Raw genomic sequence first — 17364 nt, 5'->3', positions numbered from 1 at the left:
CAATTTTCCGTGTTTCTCAATGTCTTTGTTCATTCATTCAGTACCTGTTCTTATTTGATCAATTATGATGTTATTATAATAACAATATTGTTAATATGAAAACTATTCACACATCCATATTCAGTAACGACTCAATGTGTTTAGATCATGGTGATCATCTGAGTGTATCCAGGGAAATGTAAAGTATAAGGCATTATGGGATGTCAGTCACAGGAAACTAAACAGACATACCCAGGGTAGTCAGCAGGACACCATTCTGGAGGACATCAGTTTTAAGAGCATTCAGACGCTTTTTGCTTCCTGACCCAACTTCCCCGCACCCCAGCACTGGATAAGTGGTTGGGTTGGGTTTGTTAGGATTGAGTTGGTTTGGATAGGGTAGGGAAATGTTGGTTTGGGTGAGGTAGGTTAGGGTAGGGTGGGATTGGGTAGACTGAGAGTTAACACATTTCAGCCTCACCATCTGTCTTTAGCAGAAGTTCTGGATCAGGGTCCAGATGGGCAGGATGGGCTATGGAGTACCAGACAGTCTTGTTACTGAGACCCACAGATTCTTCTCACAACAGTGACTTATACTCATTGATAGCCCATCCATGACTTAAACTGATGAATGGAAAACAGCCCTAATGATGAGCTGGAGTTAATACTATATCTGTAGGTCAGTGCTGAGCTGACCATCTTACACTGTTCAGCATTCTCTGATACAGCCCCCCCCCCCTCCCCCTCCCCCTCCCAGATCGCCCAGGGCTTGCAAACCCGACGTGTGTTGAACACCTGCAGGAGGCCATCGCACAAGTGCTGCAGCATCACCTGCAGACCACCCACCCGGATGATGCATTCCTCTTTCCGCGTCTGCTGCAGAAGCTGGCCGACTTGCGACAGCTGGTGACCGAGCATGCTCAGCTGGTGCAGGAGATCAAGAAGATGGAGGATACCTCGCTGCACCCATTACTGCAGGAGATCTACCGGGATATGTACTGAAGAATGGAGGGATCAACAGCTTAGCCTATAGGAGTGCTGCATTTGTTGCAGGGCTTTTCATATGGCACGAGTATCTTTGGGGTTCTACACCGTGCTGAATACATGCAGTTCTGCATTTACAACTTCCTGACAAGGTTGTAATGTCATGCCTCCATAAATAAAATGGCTAGAGACTGGAAATATTCATCAATTTAATTAGAGAGGTGCACAAAGTCAGAAGTGATGAGGTGACCTACAGACAGACTGACCAAATGATTTGGTGTATAAATGAGTACTTGGAAGAGAGGTTGACTGTGGGTCAAGTGGGCATGATTCACAATTCTGCACTTGGATTAGCCAGTCAACCTACCTGATGCTTATCTCTCCCAATCAAATGTGCTTGTGTGCTTGATGCATTGCATAGACATTTGATGCATTCTTGGCATCTTCAGTACCCTTACCCTAACCGCTTCCCCCACCTCTTGAAACATCAGCGATCAACAAAAAAATCTGAAAAATGCTGCATAGTTTTATTAAACTTTAAGAAGTTGAATGTATTAACATCTTTACCCCAACTGGCTATAGGCATATAATCTGTTCATTTCCAGCTTGCCAGTATGATTATCTGGTGCTTTGACCACACCACACTGTCCTGACCCACTGGACCACATATGGTCAATTCTGCTATTACTGAAAAAAAAGCCATTTGCTGTGTAGAATATTTTGATGATAAACCTTTAAAATATGCAAAGTAGCCATAGTGCTTTCCCAAACCTTCAGAACCAGTGAGAGTGCATGCTAATTCTAATTATGACCAATAGGATTGCACCTGGATTCCAGACAATTTTGAAGACCAATGATGAGTTTAAATCTAATTATATCTGTCGTTACAATCTGCACATGGTACTTTTTTTACACAAACTTCCTTGCTGTTCTAATACAGGTTAAAACAAGGTTAAAACTAATAACATAGTTTAATGTGCATTCCTGTATGCTAAGCGAGTGTCAGCAAGTGACAGTGTTGCATCCAATGACCTGGTCGCCTGATCTAAACACATTAGAAATGGTTTTGGAGGAGTTTGACCAGAGTGTGAAGGAAAAGTACCCCAAAAAAAGATGCACGCTGTGTGGTAGTATAGGCATAGAGTATCTGAGGAAGTGCCTGTGGCCATTTGCACTTCTAGTGTGAGCGCAGCAAGTCATGTAATGTGCAATTAAACCTCTCACACTACCTGTTACTCTCAGGATGATACGGTGTTCTACTCATCAATATGGTACAGCTGACACAACTTTCATGAGGTCACCTTCAAAACTACTTCTTTTTGTATTTGATGTGCTGCAGAACAGCCACATTGAACATTTCATTTTCAGTGACTTTTATTTTGAGTTTGAATCGGATCCTTAGCTCAGGTAATCCCGGCTTGGAAGAGTATGCACCCTTCCATGAGCTGAATTTGTTGGATTTGTATCGTCTTTGATTTTCACTGACATCCTCTTGCTGGTAAGGCTTCTGAAGCTAGAATTTGCACTGCACACCCCCAGACTAAATGATGTGTAAACACATTTCAAAGTCTTTAACGTATTAGTCACTACAGTTCTTTGTGATTTTGCAGAGCTTAAATCATAACCCAGGTAGAAGGCTTTTATTACTGCCACAGTCTGTCATAATCTATCCTATGCTACATTCTATCATTATATTAACTATAGTCATTGTCATTAATCAGTTAATAGTCTTCCATTATAGTTACTGTCAATAGCCAATATGGCCTTATTGTGACTTATTTGTCAAAACAATCAGCTTGACAATACAGCCACTGTTGTTATTCAATCAATACAGTCAGTTATTATTATCTAACCGCATCCATTCTTAATTATTTTCTATTACAGTCAGATTATTCACACAGCTGGCTCATGTAAAGCATCCTTGCTTGTAGCTTGTATTCTTCATGCTTCCGTTGACTCTACAGACCGCAATTACTTCATCACAATCCAGATCCACTGCTGACTCTGTGAAATTAGTTCTTTCAAGGCTTTAAAGGCTGATGCATGTTTATACTGTATGAAGAGCGGTTTAAGGAAATGCCAGGGAATCGTTCATTTTGTATGGTTTAAAGCAGCCCATGGTTATCTTTGTTATGTTTCGTATTAACCATAAAAGCACATATCTGAAGATAATTCAATATATTATCCAGAGAAATATATGGATTGTTTGTACGGTTGAATGACTTGTATGGATTGTATGACTTTTTATGCCATTGTTTTGGCCATCGGTTTTGGTTATTGTTTTGGTTCATTTTTACATATTTTACATCCTTCGTCATGTAATCAAAAGCATAATTTGTCTTATATTACTAAAGAAATTTAAACAAATAAACAAATTCACAATTGTGAAGCATCATTTAAGCTTTACTGACTGTTGGCAGAAACAGACACCGAAACAGACACGAGTAGGTAATAACACGACAATTATGTTGGTAAGGAATGAATCTGGGCTGTATAAACGGTTATTACAAAAAAAGTGGATGATCAGCCGGTCAAATATAAACATTTATCATTTAGTTAATACCCCATGTCATGTATCTAGCTCAGATGTTTTTTTCAGAACTATATGTCTGCTCTCAGTTTGAATAACAGGGCAAAAGCCACGGTCCCGATTTTATACATGAACCACTGCCAGTCCGTACATTAAGTATTTGAAAGGTAGCATTCCCATATGGGGCCCATATGGGAAAGACATGGGCCATCTGGGCTGGCCCAGCTCACATTTTACCCATGTGGAGCCCATATGGGCAGAATCTAGGCAAACCCATATGGGGCTGAACGATATGGGCCCCATATGGGTTAAATGTGGGCTGAACGATATGGGCCCCATATGGGCAGGATCTGGGCAAACCCATACGGGTGAAATGTGGCTGAACATGATATGGTTAACACAGAGATTTTGTCTAAAAAATTACTGCTGTTACAATTGTTCTGAACACACATACAATTGTTTAATTCTTAATATTTAATTAAGTTTCTGAGTGGAAATTTGAGGGCCAAAACTATTACATGACAACAAATTGAATTAGATTATTCCTCACCTTTTTTCCAAGTGCTGTGCAGCAAAATTCAAAAACGAAAGAGGCTACAAAAGATGAGGTGAAAGGAAGCATTACCTCATTCCTCTACAATGCACGTGATTTAAAAGGTGGAAGAAGAGACGCAGACAAGAGACGGAGCAGGAGAGTGGCCCTTCCAAACAGGGGAGAGTGGAATTGGTGGACGAAGAGGATTTTTTAATTTGTAAAATAAATGTAAACTGATTTTTAATTTAATTGTGATGTCAGTGTGTGATTTTCCTTAAATAAATACTGCATAAAACTGATTATAGGCCTATCTGCTTCTTTACTTTTGGTTCAGCCACTGTTTAACTTATCAGTTTAAGTTATTTTACAGTTTACCTGTAAAACTCATCACTGTTTGCTCAATTTAATTTAGTTACCATGTGTAAATAATCTTAATATAATCCAGTAGCGATCATTCCAAATACCAGCTACTGTACTATGGATGCCACAGTTTAAATTAGCAGGATTGTGAAAACACTAACCACATTTTCTGGATTACTTTCTCTTGTAAAACGTATTATGTTCTTTGAGTATGCAAAATGCAAAATTTGTCATTTTAACTGTGTAATCAAAAACATGCAATCAGACTTGCAAACTGTTGATTTTGCATATCCCAGACAAATCCCACATCCTTGCCCATATGGGCTGGCCCACATTGTGCCCAGGTAATGTGGCCCATGTGGGGCCCAGATAAATCCCAAATCTTTGCCCATATGGGCTGGCCCACATTGTGCCCAGGTAATGTGGCCCATGTGGGGCCCAGATAAATCCCACATCATTTGCCCATATGGGCTGGCCCACATTGTACCCAGGTAATGTGGCCCATGTGGGGCACAGCAATAATCCATACCGAACCCATTTGGGGTTCATGGGCTGACCCACATGAGGCCCATATGAGAGTAGTGTGTGGCTCAGTGGGCTAAGCCTGTGTGCTTGTAATCACAAGGTCACCAGTTCAAACCCAGCCTCAGCATGGCCTTGAGCAAGACCCTTAACCCCCAGACCTCAAGTTGGTAGAGGCATAAAAAGAATTTCCCTATGAGGGACAATAAAGGTTAAATTATAGTTATTATATGGGCCCCATATTTTGGCCCTTAAGGGGCCCATGTGGGAATGCTACCCGGGCACACTTACATGTCAAGATATGAGCCCATCCATTCATCCTTCCATCTTCCAACTCTTTATTCACTGCAGGTTTGGTGTGCGAGTCCATATGTATTATCAAAAACAAAATAATAGCAATATACTGTACATACAGGACAATCAAAACACTTTTTATTGTATAATAAAAAAATCATTTGCAATCAAAACAAATGAAGATAGAAATATGCCCCGAATGTCTTAGTTGTGTAGGTTTATTATTAAGTTTATTAAGAATTTCATATACTGTGAGTAGTTTGGATTTATTAATCACCTGTTACTTCATTTAGAGTACATACTGTATTGGCCCGAATATAAGACGACACCGATTATTGTCCTGCCAAGGAAGATCCGCAGAGACAATATCCGGCAACCAAGTTTATTAGGAATAGACTGAGGGGAGGTCGTGAGCCGTATCCAAGTCGTTGCCAGGGAATAGTAACCAAAGTCCAGTCCGTGATCCGATGCCGTTGTCGAGTAAGTGGAAGCCGAGGGTCGAGAAGCCAGTTGGTCAAGCCGATGACACGGGAGACGAACACGGGGAAGTCCACGGGGGGCGTCATGGGGAGGGTGGTCGGGAAGGAGGGCAGGCAGGAGTCGAGGAAGGAGCGGGCAGAGCCAGGAAGACGGAACGTAACTAGGGAGAAAACGAACAATCAAAGCGCTCAGCATGTACATTACTACAATACCTCGCACCAGACTGATGTCAGTGCGAGGTTTAAATACGGTATTCCCCTCAGTTTCCGGCAATCATTGCCAGTCACGTGAGGTGGGAGTGACAATTATAAGACGAACCCCCTACATTTCTAAAAAAAAAAAAAAAGTTTTTGGAATACCATTTTACCTTTATAAAGAAAAAATATTTTATTTGACAAGAACACATAAGTTAACCAGCAACTACAGCTGAAAGAGCAACCACAGGCAATAGAATTACAGTAAGTGTATTGAACGGCAAACATTCCAAAAAACAAATTTATTATTTATTTATTTTTATTTATTTTTTTTTTGGGGGGGGGGGTAAATAATAAATATAACTCCACAACCCTTGAGGTGGCAGAATATTTTCGATGCAGCAGACGCACGTGAAGAGGATAAATACACGTATTGCGGAGAATTGTTCAGCCATATTATTGACTTATATGACAACTATTTTAAAATGAATGCTACTATCTTTATTAACATCCACAATCGGTTTAATGCTAGCAGGGAAGCCAACTATTTACACGACACTCAGGGTTACACACTAAGCACACGCATTGGCAGGGCTGCCAACTCCCACACATCTGGCGTGACGCTCACGCTTTCAAACTCTATGCTCACGCAAGAAATATTACGGCAAATCTATGTTACGGTAAGTCAAAAGGCTCGTTACAAAATATCGTATTTTGCTCCTTTTTGGCTAGACCCCGAATATAAGACGACACCACTTTATCAGACAAATTTTGAGAAAATAAACCCGTCTTACATTTGGGTCAACACGGTAATCACAAAGCTTAGGGATCCATCTCCATCCTAAATCAATATCATCCCAAACAGATTTTAGTCCATAGTCAAAAAACGAGTTCGCTTTCTCACAATATTGTCCTTTGTGGCGTACGGTAGCGACCAATATCGGAAGCGAAACGTGCGTTAGACAGTGCGCACAATAGTATTTACTCTTTATTTGTAAGATTAATTATAAAATGAACTGACCCATGGAGACCAGCAGTGCTGCCGAAGGGTCGGGGAGCCGGTTCACATGCGAGCTGTGCGGATTATCAGCTCCGTTCTCTTACTACGGACAGAAACCCCCGGACACTAGGGCAATAGTGTGCGTGTTGAGGGGGGGGGGGTAGTTTAAAACGCTGATCTGATAGAATATCTGAATCTACAAAAGATTATAGCCAAATCTTTGCTTTTAAATATATTACTTTACAGGTGTAACACTTTTGTTTGGAGTACGTGGTTTAACACTTTCAGATATACAGTTAATATGCATACTATATTGCCGTCACTCCGGGAATCTATCTGTGATGTGCTGTATTTTGTCTATTCTCTGTTCTCACAGCCTTCTCGAAGAATGTTTTGTTATGAAGGATCCGTTTAGTCCTAACAGGGACAAATTCCTCATTTTGGGCTCCAACTGCAGTGTGTGTCACAGGACAGTTTGCGTTGGCACGGTATGTTAAATGCAAGTTGTATATATAATTGTTTTGAAAAAACCGTACATGTTGTAATGAATGGGTCTGACCTTGTTTTCTCAGGACTGCAGCCTGTTCTACACTAAACGCTTTTGCCTTCCATGTGTGCACAAGCACCTGGATCAATTTCCCCTGCAAATCCGGAACGAACTGGCCAAGAAAAAAAGTTCACAAAGAATATCATCCACAACTTAAGCCCTTTGGAAACCTACTTGGACCTTATATTGCGCGATGTGCAAAAACTGTGTGAGGAAAAGTAATTTGCTTTATTTGTAAGATCTAGAACTAGTGGAAGCCATCTCCTGTTTCTCTTATTTATGTATTTTGCCAGTCATCTAGTAAACTCGTTAATCATCTGCTGAGAAAATTTACAAACTTAAAACTTCATCTTAATACAAGGACCAACAACATAATTAAATGTTATGTAAAAATTAAAATTGAGTGTTAAGTATTGGTTTGAAACATTTCTGTTATTTTGATCGGGGTTTAAACGAGAATAAGTTGTGATCGGTAATTATGTAAAACAGACGTACTGGAAACAACTCCAGAGGTGCAGATGAACCTACAGCAATATTTCTAAAGCTGAAAATGGCATATGGAAGAGCTGTGGCGTATAATGAACACACCAGTTTAGTGTTTGAAAATGCTGTCATATAACGTCTGGCTAATTTTTTGTTGTCTGTAAATATCCAGCTGTCTCCATTATGTGTAAACTTCCATCCAAATCTAAAATATACTCGCTAACCTCCAGTATGTGTAAATATTCAGCTATAGTCAGTAGATGGCGCATTTCTTTCCTTACTTGCCGCCATGAATATGACGCAAACGCAACGCCCCCTTCTTGGGTCAAAATGGCGCTCCCCATAGTGGTGGTGTGCTGGCGTGTTAGTACGTGTAGATCACGATATTTACTGACAAAGGTCAGCACGGGTTCCTCATTTAGCACCAGGTTACACTCCTCTGCCAATGACGGAGACGGACTCTTATCGGCGCTGAGCAGACGGGGTGTTTTAAAGGACGCCTTCCCTGAATCGGCCGCCCAGGTTCAGCTTCCTCAGCTGCTCCTGGCCGGCCCGCAGTGCGTGTACTGCGGCTTCGACCCCACCGCGGACAGCTTACATGTGGGGAACTTACTGGCCATCATCGGGCTGCTGCATTTCAGAAAGGCTGGCCATGATGTCATCGCGCTGGTCGGCGGCGCTACGGCGAGTATCGGAGATCCCAGCGGCAAGACCGCCGAGAGGGAGCGGCTGTCCTCGGAGGTTATCGAGAGCAACATCGCGGGCATACGACAGAATCTGGAGTGCATTTTCACCAACCATGAACTGTACTTCTGCCAGAACTCTCCCAAGCTCGGCACGGTGACCGTACTGGATAACGACAGCTGGTACCGGAGGTGGAACATGATCTCTTTTCTATCTGAAGTAGGGAGGCACTTCCGCATGGGCACCATGCTGAGCAGGCACAGCGTGCAGACCCGGCTGAAAAGCCCGGAGGGCATGAGCCTCACAGAGTTCTCTTACCAGGTTTTCCAAGCTTACGACTTTTATCACCTAAACCAACAGTACAATTGCAAGATTCAGCTCGGAGGGACCGACCAGCTGGGTAACTTGATGTCTGGACACGAATTTATTCACAAGTAAAGTTGCTCAACCTGTTTAATATAATCCCCTGTTATGAAAATCGGCGTGACAATGCTTTTATGCTGAATTATACGTTTGTTGTTTGCTGAATAACCCACTTACGTGATACAGGGTGACCGGACAAGAAGTGTATGGCCTCACTGTTCCTCTGGTAACCAGTTCAGCTGGAGACAAGCTGGGTAAGACGGCAGGCAACGCCGTGTGGCTGAACAGGGACAGGACATCACCCTTTGACCTGTACCAGTACTTTCTCCGGCAGCCTGACGCCAGTGTGGGCAGGTAGGTGCTCCTATCCCTGTAGTATGAGGCTGTAGGCTAGTGCTGCGGCTGTCGATTGGGGTCCTGTAGAACCCCAGTTCAGGTTATTTAAGCTGGGGGGGTAGGCTTTGAATACAAGCGTGAAACTGAACTATTGCTGCCTGGGTGTAACTAAGCTAAACATTTTCTCAATATTATTTAGTCATTTTTTGTTCTAAGGGACAGGTATTATTTAAAGATGTCCTAAACAAAATAATCCTGGATATCTATACTGATGTGGACTGGAAAATGTATTAGGAATGAAAGGATGCCACGTCGTTTGATGGAAATGAAATTTATCACCCTAAAGAGGGTTGAATTCAAAGACCTCCTGAAAATCAAAGTGAAAAAATGATGCGGAAGGCTTGTCCATTTTGCTTAAATTTCATTGCAGTAACTCAAAATCATACTGAGTGGTTTTTATGGCCCCCACATGCTTGTATACATGTCTCCATGGCTTCTCCAGAGCCTTTCACATCTGTCACATGTGCTCAGGGTGAACATGCTCACATCTGTGAAAAGCACAGGGCACTAGTGGCGTACCTGCCAGTTTTGGTATTCTGTGGCAAATGGAAATCGAGCTCCACGGTGCCGGGCAGTGAGCACAGGGCCCACTAGAGGACTTCTGGCCCTCAGGCTACCCTCATGAAGTCTGATTCTGATTGTTTGGTTAGAGACATTCACACACTCCTCCATGCCTTTGAGACTGGGCTGGGAGACACAGAAAACCTTCTGACAATGGCACGTATTGATGCGCCATCCTGGAGTTGGACTACCTGTGCAACCTCTGTAGGGTCCAGGTATCACCTCATGCTACCAGTAGTGACCCAGACCGTAGCCAATTGCAAAACTAGTGAAAAAAACAGTCAGAAAAGATGAGGAGGGAAAAATGTCAGTGGCCTCCACCTGTTAAACCATTCCTGTTTTGGGGTCGTCTCATTGTTGCCCCTCTAGTGTACCTGTTGTTAATTTCATTAACACCAAAGCAGCTGAAACTGACTCACAACCCCCTCTACTACTTAAGTGACCAAATCAATATCCCAGAAGTTTAATTGACTTGATGCTGATACTCTGATTAAAAAGTGTTCCTTTCCTTGTTTTGAGCAGTGTACCTATGGATACTATTATTGGCTACCCCCTTTTCAGCTATTTTGTATAACAACTCCAGTAATAGGAAATCCACCTAATTTTGAAAAGATGTTTGTTTTAACATGCTTGTAGTTTGTTTTACTGAACAATAATTAAACATAATCTGCACAGTATTAAGGGCACCTTTTTCTAATACTTTGCCACATGTCCCCTGGTAGTAATGACAGCATCCGGATGTTACCTTTAGCCATCTATGATAGGGATGGGTATCCTGTTCCATGGAGAGCTAGTGTGGCTTTTTGGGATGACCTCTCAATCAGCCAATAACAATGGGTCCCCAGAACTGGAGTTGAGAATCACTACTTGATTATTGGTTTATTGAGAGGTCATCCCTAAAAACTCATACCGACATTGGCCCTTCATGGAACAAGTTTCTCACCCCTGACCTACGACAAGGCAGAAAGTACACAGGGAGCAGGAAACAGGGCTGTCCAACTCAGATCCTGCAGGGTTTATGATGCAATGCACTTGGTAACTGATTTACAAGTAATGGTTGAGGTGACTTCACTGTTGGGAGAATTGCTATTGTAAAGCTATTAAGGGTTCATCTAGGTTGATAAACCAGCCCCGATCCAACATCCAGCAGGATGTTGGATCAGGGCTGGTTTATCAATGATGCTTCTACTGCAGGTACCTGAGGCTCTTCACCTTTCTCCCTCTGGCTGAGGTGGACCACGTGATGGAGCAGCAACAGCGGGACCCAGGGAGGCGGCCCGCGCAAAGACGCCTGGCTGCAGAGGTCACCAAGTTAGTCCACGGCAAAGAAGGCCTGGAGAGTGCCAAGAGGTACAGCCCCTCTAAGCATCCACCCTCCAGCCACTCACATTACCGTCCGGCAGCTAACGGACCAATGCAAAACGTGCATGCCTGTGGACACACAACTCTCTGCCTCCACAGGTGCACCAACGTGCTCTACCATAACAGCCTGCAGGCCCTGGAGCAGATGAGTGATGCAGAGCTACAGGAGCTCTTCAAAGAGGCCCCTTTCCTAGAGATGCTTATTGAACCTGGGACCACAGTGCTGGAAGCGTGCAGGCAGGCCAAGGCCATCCCTGATGGGGCCAGGGGGTGAGTTCCGGCCAGCCTGGCAACTACTTACACACATAACACATTAATGCATATACAAAATAAAACTGAAATGGCACACTGTAAAAGGCAGAAGGAAGTGTGCATGAAAAATAAGGTACCAGAGAAAAATATGCACGATTTCCAAATGAGTTGGAGAACCATTCTTGCATGCCAAAATGAATATGTCCCTTTCCCTTAAGTCAACAAACGAATGTGTGTAGTTTTGAGTTTCAAAGGGTCATGGTTTCTGGGCAGGTACAGCATGGTGTCAGAGGGAGCCGTGTGGATCAACCATAACTGCGTTCACAACCCCGAGCAGGTGCTGATCAGGGGACAGCACATCCTGACCAATGGACTAACCCTTCTCCGGGTGGGAAAGAGGAACTATTATATCCTGAAGTGGCTGGGCCTCTGACGTGCCAGGCCCTCTAAAACTTTCTACACAATGCTACATGATTCTCCAGAGTGTGAGAGTACCCTGAAATTATGCAGAATAATAAAGAGTCACAGATAATTTGGACACTATTTTTTTCTTGCTGTGAACATGAGCATTATCCTTTTGTAAAATATATTTAATGTGTAACTATTTAATGGGTCACGTTGTGCTTTATCTTCTCTGGAATTATAGACTAAGTACTTTTTTATCCAGTTATAGCTGGATATTTTATTCGGGCATTTGAGGTTCAATATATTGCATAAGGGATTAAGATCATGGCCATCCTGGCTGTTCCTGGGAGTTGAGCCTGTGACCTTCACATTAGGACCCCTGCTGGTCATCTGTGTTCCTTTTCCTGCTGGGGGGGTTCCTTGAGAGAAACATGACAAACCCCTGGAATCCTCGGTGTGTGCAGATATTTGTAACAATAGAATGCTTAAATGACGCTACATGATTGAGTTGTTGATCGAATTGTGACCCTGATTTTATTATATTTTGGGGTGACATTTTTAATCCTTTGTTTGCTCTTCCTGCTATCTATTGATACAATTTCTTTAACTCTGAAAATACATAAATATTTAAAGGAGTCATTTAATTAGTTACTTATTTACCAATTGAATTATCCTGTTGAAGTATTTGTAGTGTTTCTCATCTAGATCACTGATTTGCAAAAACAAGTATTAGCAGGATCCTGATATTGTAATTGTCAGGTTTTGATTAGTATTGACAAGATTATTAGACTGAATTTGGAGGCTGGCTGGATTTTGCTACAATGCTTGGTTCCCTACAGATCATACTGAGATATCTAGTCATCCATTTTCACACCTTTCTTGCCCAGTTAGTATCACTGATCTGCAGCTGGCAGTGAATCAGACTATTCAGTTAGATTTATTCTTATTAATCGTACCAACATGTTTGACCCAGCGCAATTAATGCATGCATGGAAAAACTATACGTCTGATGCAGAGGACTTGTGTACACAAACTTATAGGATAGGAAAAAACAACAAACTCGAGTGCTGATGTTACGATTGTGCTAGGAAAATGAGAATATATATATTAAATGTTACGACCTGAGGTTTTTCTGTGAGGGTTTTTGTACCAAGTTATTCAGAGCTTTGACCACGGCTTTTCTTTTTAATCTACACATAGGAGTGGCTTCGGGGTAATGAGTGGCAGCATACATCATAGTGAAAAGATAACTATTCCTATTTACGAGTTTTGGCTAAAGGACCCACACAATCTATCCCAATGTGTTCATACGGTTCTCCGATCGTAGGAACAGGGCACAGGGGAGCAGGCAGAATAAGTTGGTTAGACTTTACATTCAGCTGACAACTATGACGATTCGCAACAGCCTTAATGTTCGGCCAGTAAAAATGCTTAGAAACCTGGCTGTGGGTTTTTCTGATCCGTTTAGACGTAGGTGAGAATATTTATGGGTCGCACTCGGTAGTTGGGGTTTTACTGGTTGTTTTGGCCGTGGTCACTCCTGGGGAGTGTTCCATGAAGCAGGATTTCTCAGTAACTTGTTGGATTTAAGGTAGTCTGGGCAAAATGTAAGTGAACGAATATGGTGTCCATTTGAACTGTGGTACCTTAAATCCGACAAATTACCTCGATAAGCCAGTAAGCCCGCTTCGTAGTACAGGCCACTGAAGCCATATTAAAATCCTTGCGATGTTTGGCAACAACACCGTCATTTGGGGTGTTTTTCCAAATCTGTGTGTAATTTTAAATACTCCCACTAGAGGTCAACAGTGCTCTAATATCCAAAACGCAATTTCTAACTTTGCTCTACAGTGCGCAGAAATGCAACAGTTGCGGTTAGCTTTTGAAATGTCCGATTCTAGAGCAAAGAATGTGCCGACTGAAACTAAGTTACTGTTTTGTAAGATTTATTTTACATTTCAAAAAATGTATGCGACAAGCTTCCTAATTAAAACATGTACATCCGTGCTATAATTACTACTACACTGAAAATGGAGGTCTGATGACATTTTAATCGTTATTTTTCCGGAGTCCGTTGCATTTCATAGGAAAATAGAATAATTATTTATTCACATTTTGAGATTTTGCTAATAACTAAGAGAGCTGATTTGTGTAAAATATGTAATTTTAGTGCACCGCTTTTACCCAACTATACTTACTGGGAGTTACACAGCTATCTATATTAAGTGAACCAGTAGATAATAATACGAGCTGTCTAATTCCAAAGGTTTCCAAATGACAGACAGAACAGTGAGTTTTCCCAAACCACTGTTTCTCCCGTTAGTACAAGTGTACAGGTTATACTGGCAGACATCATCTGATATATTCCACCACATTTCAGCTTCTAGCTGAAATAACTCCAGTAAAACAGAACAAGAGCAAAAATGTCTTAGCTGTAGATTTCTTGTACATTATAATCGCAACAGATTGGCCCTACTGTATTTACTTTGCCAAAGTCTGAGAGCGATAAGCAGGAGCCAGCGATGACCTCAGGTGTTTGCTGCACAAGACGAGCAAGGCGACTGTTATCTTCTCCAATTAGTACTACTACCGTAGAATGCAGTTATATTGGCATAATATGTTCACATATACAATTTACAATGCAATATACTGAAAAGGAACTTTAAACAAGCCTGCTGTAGGTTATGTTGTACTGGTTTATGTAGACTTTGAAGGTGTGTGTGTGTGTGTGTGTGTGTGTGTGTGTGTATGTGTATATATATATATATATATATATATATATAGAGAGAGAGAGAGAGAGAGAGAGAGAGAGTTAAATATAATTCAGTGTTTCCATTCCTTTGCATTCGAAAACAACTAAACGCATCACCGGAAGTACAGCTTCACACTTACTCTGTTCCCTGAATGTTTTGATGATCGTTATCTGAATAATACACACATTTGACCGCAAATAACGTGACCATTTCTTTACGCTTAGTAGCTGTATTGCGTAATATACGCGCCATTCTGGTGTTTTCTCACCGTTTACCGTTCACCTGTTTTCTCAAATATCTTTTTTTTCTACAGATTGTACAACCTGACTGTCATAACTACAACACGTAGTTTTTTTTATATAAAAATAAGATTAATGTAACAGTTTTATAGCATCTTTATCTTTGTTTTTTTAGGAAAGATTACACAAAATCTATGTGACCTTTTCCCCGTAAATAGCTGTCTTTTACCCATTTCATAATTTGTACAGAGATGGAAACAGCAGTTTTCTCTGCGTTTGTTTTCTTCAAAAAAAAAAAACCCTTCTAATTACTGTAATAGGGGAGTGACTTAGTCCAGCAAAACATTGCAAGGTCGCTGCACACGCAGCCCTTATTTTTAAAAAAGCATTTAAGGTGGCATGGCCCATTGCGGCAAACAATGTGGGCGGGTCTCTATAACTATATTGTTGAACGGTACAATAATACGCAGCAAATACACTGCGTGCATGTTCTGAATTGCAAAACTGACTGTGCATTTCCGAGTCAGTGTAATTAAGACTACGTGATATACCAGTTGACCTGTTTATATAGTTTTCTATCAACGCAGATCTGCGGCTAGAGAGAGGGAAAATTGAGAGGGACACCTTAACAGAAGTGAGCTTTGCCTCCACCGTCGGCGCGGACCAATCACAGGCTGCTGTCTGTTTAAATACACTTTCTTTGCAGCTAAGTTCAATCGCCATATTGGGCACTGCGAAGGCTCGTCTTTTTGCTTTGCTCCCATCCGAAGATAGAATTGACAGGAGTGGCTTTTTCTTTTTTTCTAGCGATTGCACTTTGTTTTGATGATCCGTGCAGATTTACTTCTGCTCTCTCTGGCTCTGTTCGGCGGCTCCTTTTTACGCATGGTACACATGCGTGGGCGCTAACGCACTGCATCACAGCTATATATATATTCTGTTTTGATTACGCCGGAGCGCGGAGGAAATTCGTGTGTTTTTTCCCCCTCCTAGTTGTTTGTTTTGTTTCGCTTCGTCCTTCTCGCCATGTCAGATGTCCGTCTCTCGAGTAGCCCCACGCTGGAGAGGATGGACGTCCGGCTGTCCGATCATTCGAAGTCCCGGGCTTGCCGGTGCCTCTTCGGTCCAATCGATCACGGCGAGTTGAAGAAGGATCAGCAGGAGCTCCAGCGGCTCCAGGAGGAAACGGCAGCTCGAAAGTGGAATTACGACTTTGCCAGGGACCGGCCGCTGGCCGGCGGCGCCTACGACTGGACGGCGGTGAACAGCTGCGACCTGCCAGAGTTTTACAGCCGGGGGCATCCCGGCGCTGGAGTCGCACTCCCCTCAGCGAGCGCCGCCGACGCGGATCTACGAGGCCAGAGCCACTGTCAGGAGGGCGACGCGAAAGGGTCAGCGGAGGCAGCTGAAAAGCCTGACGAGCAGATGGATTATAGAAACCCGCGGGAGAAATCCATCACAAGGAAAAGACCTGGAAGCAAAGGTACAATATCAATGTATTTATGCACTTTCTCTCTTGACAGTGTTTGGTAGGTATATGTATGCGTGTATGCGTTCCAGTGTAAGTATATGTCTGAATCTCTGCATGAATATTTTGTGTGTACGTTTCTGATACGTTCCTCTGTCGAGTTGGTAATTTGCTTGCAGAACGCAATGTGCAAAGCGCCGAACTGTGCTTTTCTGTATTAACTTGACGGAGTCGTGTGCAGGGCTCGTTTGTCGGTAGTGTCAAACAAACGCCAAGTATTGGAGGGCTTCAGGATGTGCGGAGATGAGTAGATGTCTATATGCGTTTCCCCTACAGAGTCCCCTTCACAGAGTAAAAAATCACGCAGGCTTTTGGGCGAGAGCAGCCAGTGTTCGGCGGTGCCGCTGGAAGTGACACCGAGGAAGTCCAAAACGTGAGGTTTCTACAGGTAAGCTTGCATAATTTCCCGTGCCTGAGGTTTTTTTGGGACGTATCTTAGTGTGTCCGTCCAAATCTTATTCCACATCGCTCATGATTACTGGGTTTTCCCTCCGAATATACATACACTGTTCCCTGTAACAGGGGACAGAACGGATGAATTTGCCCTAATGTATAAAACTGTGATAATAAGGACAATGTTGATATTGCTCATCTTTCTGGCCCTGTGCTTTACCAGATTTTGTCTTACCTTGCAGTGAGTATACTGTCAGTTTAAACCATGAAGTGTCCTTCTGCAAAAGCTTTTTTTTCTGGTTGAGGGGTGACGTTACTGTTTCTAGTAAAGCTTTTTTCTGATAGTGAAAAGCATAGTGTTCATTGTTAAATTGCAACTGGCCTGTACAGATGTGTGTTTGGCCTTAATGTTTAGATCAAATTAATTTAGCACGTGTACATGTTGGCCTAATTTTCCACATGGCGTTCTAATGGGTTGGCTTTGAGACAGGTGCTGATAAATTGCATTGCTACACACACA

The 17364-nt window shown here is 42.5% G+C and overlaps 3 protein-coding genes across 13 annotated transcripts in view; all 3 read left to right on the top strand.

Moving 5' to 3' along the window:
• The window catches only part of LOC111858590 (peroxisome proliferator-activated receptor alpha-like), a 111340-nt gene extending 107988 nt beyond the window's left edge, over positions 1-3352 (top strand). For all 11 annotated transcript variants that reach the window (XM_072710287.1, XM_023840489.2, XM_023840495.2 and 8 more), the window contains one exon: positions 737-3352. In XM_072710287.1, the coding sequence (XP_072566388.1) occupies positions 737-981 (245 nt within the window). In that variant the 3' untranslated portion in view covers positions 982-3352. The remainder of the gene's footprint in view (positions 1-736) is intronic.
• A 3435-nt stretch (positions 3353-6787) lies between these two features.
• Positions 6788-7838, top strand: cdpf1 (cysteine rich DPF motif domain containing 1). Its single transcript, XM_023840505.1, has 3 exons — positions 6788-7017; positions 7255-7366; positions 7451-7838. Exons 1-3 carry the CDS (start codon positions 6902-6904, stop codon positions 7580-7582), a joined length of 360 nt encoding a protein of 119 aa, XP_023696273.1. The 5' UTR covers positions 6788-6901; the 3' UTR covers positions 7583-7838.
• A 155-nt stretch (positions 7839-7993) lies between these two features.
• On the top strand, positions 7994-13056 carry yars2 (tyrosyl-tRNA synthetase 2, mitochondrial). Its single transcript, XM_023840502.2, has 5 exons — positions 7994-9026; positions 9142-9309; positions 11107-11262; positions 11374-11544; positions 11800-13056. The coding sequence occupies exons 1-5, from the start codon at positions 8092-8094 to the stop codon at positions 11957-11959; spliced, it is 1590 nt and encodes a 529-aa protein (XP_023696270.1). The 5' UTR covers positions 7994-8091; the 3' UTR covers positions 11960-13056.
• Positions 13057-17364: the final 4308 nt, after the last annotated feature.

This window comes from Paramormyrops kingsleyae, chromosome 3 (assembly GCF_048594095.1).
Source record: "Paramormyrops kingsleyae isolate MSU_618 chromosome 3, PKINGS_0.4, whole genome shotgun sequence".
Classification (NCBI taxonomy): Eukaryota; Metazoa; Chordata; class Actinopteri; order Osteoglossiformes; family Mormyridae; genus Paramormyrops; species Paramormyrops kingsleyae.
The sequence above is the reverse complement of the archived record's forward strand: the minus strand, read 5'-3'. Positions and strand labels throughout refer to the sequence as shown.